The sequence below is a fragment of the Silene latifolia genome, chromosome 8 (genome assembly GCF_048544455.1).
Source record: "Silene latifolia isolate original U9 population chromosome 8, ASM4854445v1, whole genome shotgun sequence".
NCBI lineage: Eukaryota > Viridiplantae > Streptophyta > Magnoliopsida > Caryophyllales > Caryophyllaceae > Silene > Silene latifolia.
The window spans coordinates 62,811,246-62,813,324 of NC_133533.1; the positions used below are offsets into that span (position 1 = coordinate 62,811,246).

Genomic DNA, 2,079 nt, shown 5'->3' on the forward strand with positions numbered 1-2,079 from the left:
TCGCAAAGTAAGTGGGCAACTGGACGCATATCACTCTCTCTTTTAGTATTATATTGTTTTCTTTTTTTTTTTGTCGTAATAAGTCGTAACTGACAACAGTACTATATAAATACTGGAGCAAACTATTCTCACCGAAGACAGGCACAAAATAAGAACCTTCAGTACGGATCAAATGAAGCAAAATCGTACTAGTAAGCCATACAGAGGGATAAGGATGAGGAAGTGGGGAAAATGGGTGGCCGAAATCCGTGAACCCAACAAGCGAACCCGTATTTGGTTAGGCTCCTACACAACACCCGTCGCTGCAGCCCGAGCCTACGACACGGCCGTGTACTACCTACGAGGCCCAAAAGCTCGGTTAAACTTTCCCGAGTACTTAGAGCTTGATGAAGAAGATGAAGATAAAATTCACATGGGACAATTTTCTGCTGCTTATATTAAGAAAAAAGCGGTCGAAGTCGGTGCACGTGTCGACGCTTTTGAAACTGCAGCGGTTATAGAGCAGAAACATCGAGAATCTATATTGGTGAACGAAAAGCCAGATTTAAATAAGTACCCTAGTTTCAGTGATTGATTTCCATGTTTGATTAGGTTCTACCTGCAATTTTGAGTTCTTAGACAGATGTTATCAATAGTTGATATAAGCGAGAGATTTTGCTTCTGAAATCCACCAACCTGTTTTATGTAACAAATTTCTATACAAAATAATATAGAGCGGAATCCGTATGGCACGCCATTTTACCGAATTTATTTGACCAAAATAGTTCATCGACTGAAATTTTACTAGTCTATTTTTGTGCAAGTATTTAGCAAGTACTCCTTGCCTTCTGCCCTTGTTTAACAAGTTTATTTGTTTGTTTTTTTTTTTGGTAAAAGGTAAATATATTGATATCAAAAATACTAGTTTTAATCTCGTATAAATTGCAAGCGATTGCAGTTTCAAGTGTTGTTATTTCTGAATAATGTTTAAGATAATGATTAGCTATATTTAAAATTTTCGATTTGTAATAAAATTTTATATGTAATTACCGAGTATGTAACTATGTACATGAGTATATGACCGACGTACTAAAATATCCCATTTTTTAATCGTGTATTTATTATTTGGAGATGAGAGAGATTCTAGAGAGAGAAAAACCTCTAAAAATCTAATTAGGCTTCTTATGTCTTAAGCAATGGCTAAGATCGTGATAATCGAAGAAGATGAGAGACATTCTAGAGAGAGAAAAATCTCTAAAAATCTAATTAGGTTTCTTATGTCTTAAGCAATGGCTAAGAAAAAGACATCCCCAAATAATCTTCATAATCATTCACCGAAATCTTAAAAAAACAAAAAACATGTTGATTTTTCTATAGTTAGTACGAGTCGTAATAATTCGAGATCATCTAATTCTGCTCGACGGATTGATCTTAATATTAATCAGAGAGAATTTGATGCGGAATTGGACGTAATTGTTGAAGATGTTGAATCTGAGGCGGAAGAGAGGAACAGGTGCCTGATACTGTTACGGTGAAACCAGTTCTCCAACTATCTCCCGAAGCCGTTGCAGGTGAGATTGAATACTGGTCTACGACAATTTACTGTTATGTATTAGGCGCAAATCCTCATATAGTGTGTTAACTGGCTTTGTTAAGCGTGTATGGTATAGTTTTGGTGTTGATCGAATTTCCTTTATGCCGAACACTACGCCAAATAAGACCTTCAATAATGGTCAAATAATGCAATTACCGTTAGAAATACGGAACCGTTATTGCAACGACTATTGTTAAATATATACCACGGTTGTATACATACACGTGACCGTTATATAACATCAATTCGGCTATTTGAGCAAGCATGGTCTCCAACTGTGCCGCAACTGCACTATCTGAACCACTTCCTCTCTTACTACCTCTTGGGTTTCCATACTCAGCTGTGTGAGTAACTATTTGATCAATCAATTTCCAAGCATTATCGTCATTAGTGTTATCTTGGAATCTCCCATTAGCAGCTGAGTCAAGCAAGGCTATATGATCGTCGTACAACCCGTTGTAAAACTGGTTGCAAAGGAACCAAATCTCAAAACCATGGCGAGGGAC

At 36.8% G+C, this 2,079-nt stretch overlaps 1 protein-coding gene across 1 annotated transcript; it reads left to right on the forward strand.

The window, feature by feature from the left end:
* Positions 1-214: 214 nt before the first annotated feature.
* Positions 215-574, forward strand: LOC141595278 (ethylene-responsive transcription factor RAP2-1-like). The gene has a single exon (XM_074415242.1). The coding sequence runs from the start codon at positions 215-217 to the stop codon at positions 572-574; it is 360 nt and encodes a 119-aa protein (XP_074271343.1).
* Positions 575-2,079: the final 1,505 nt, after the last annotated feature.

Coding starts and splice junctions, on each gene's coding strand:
- LOC141595278 (XM_074415242.1), top strand. CDS start 215: ATGAGGAAGTGGGGAAAATGGGTGGCCGAAATCCGTGAACCCAACAAG.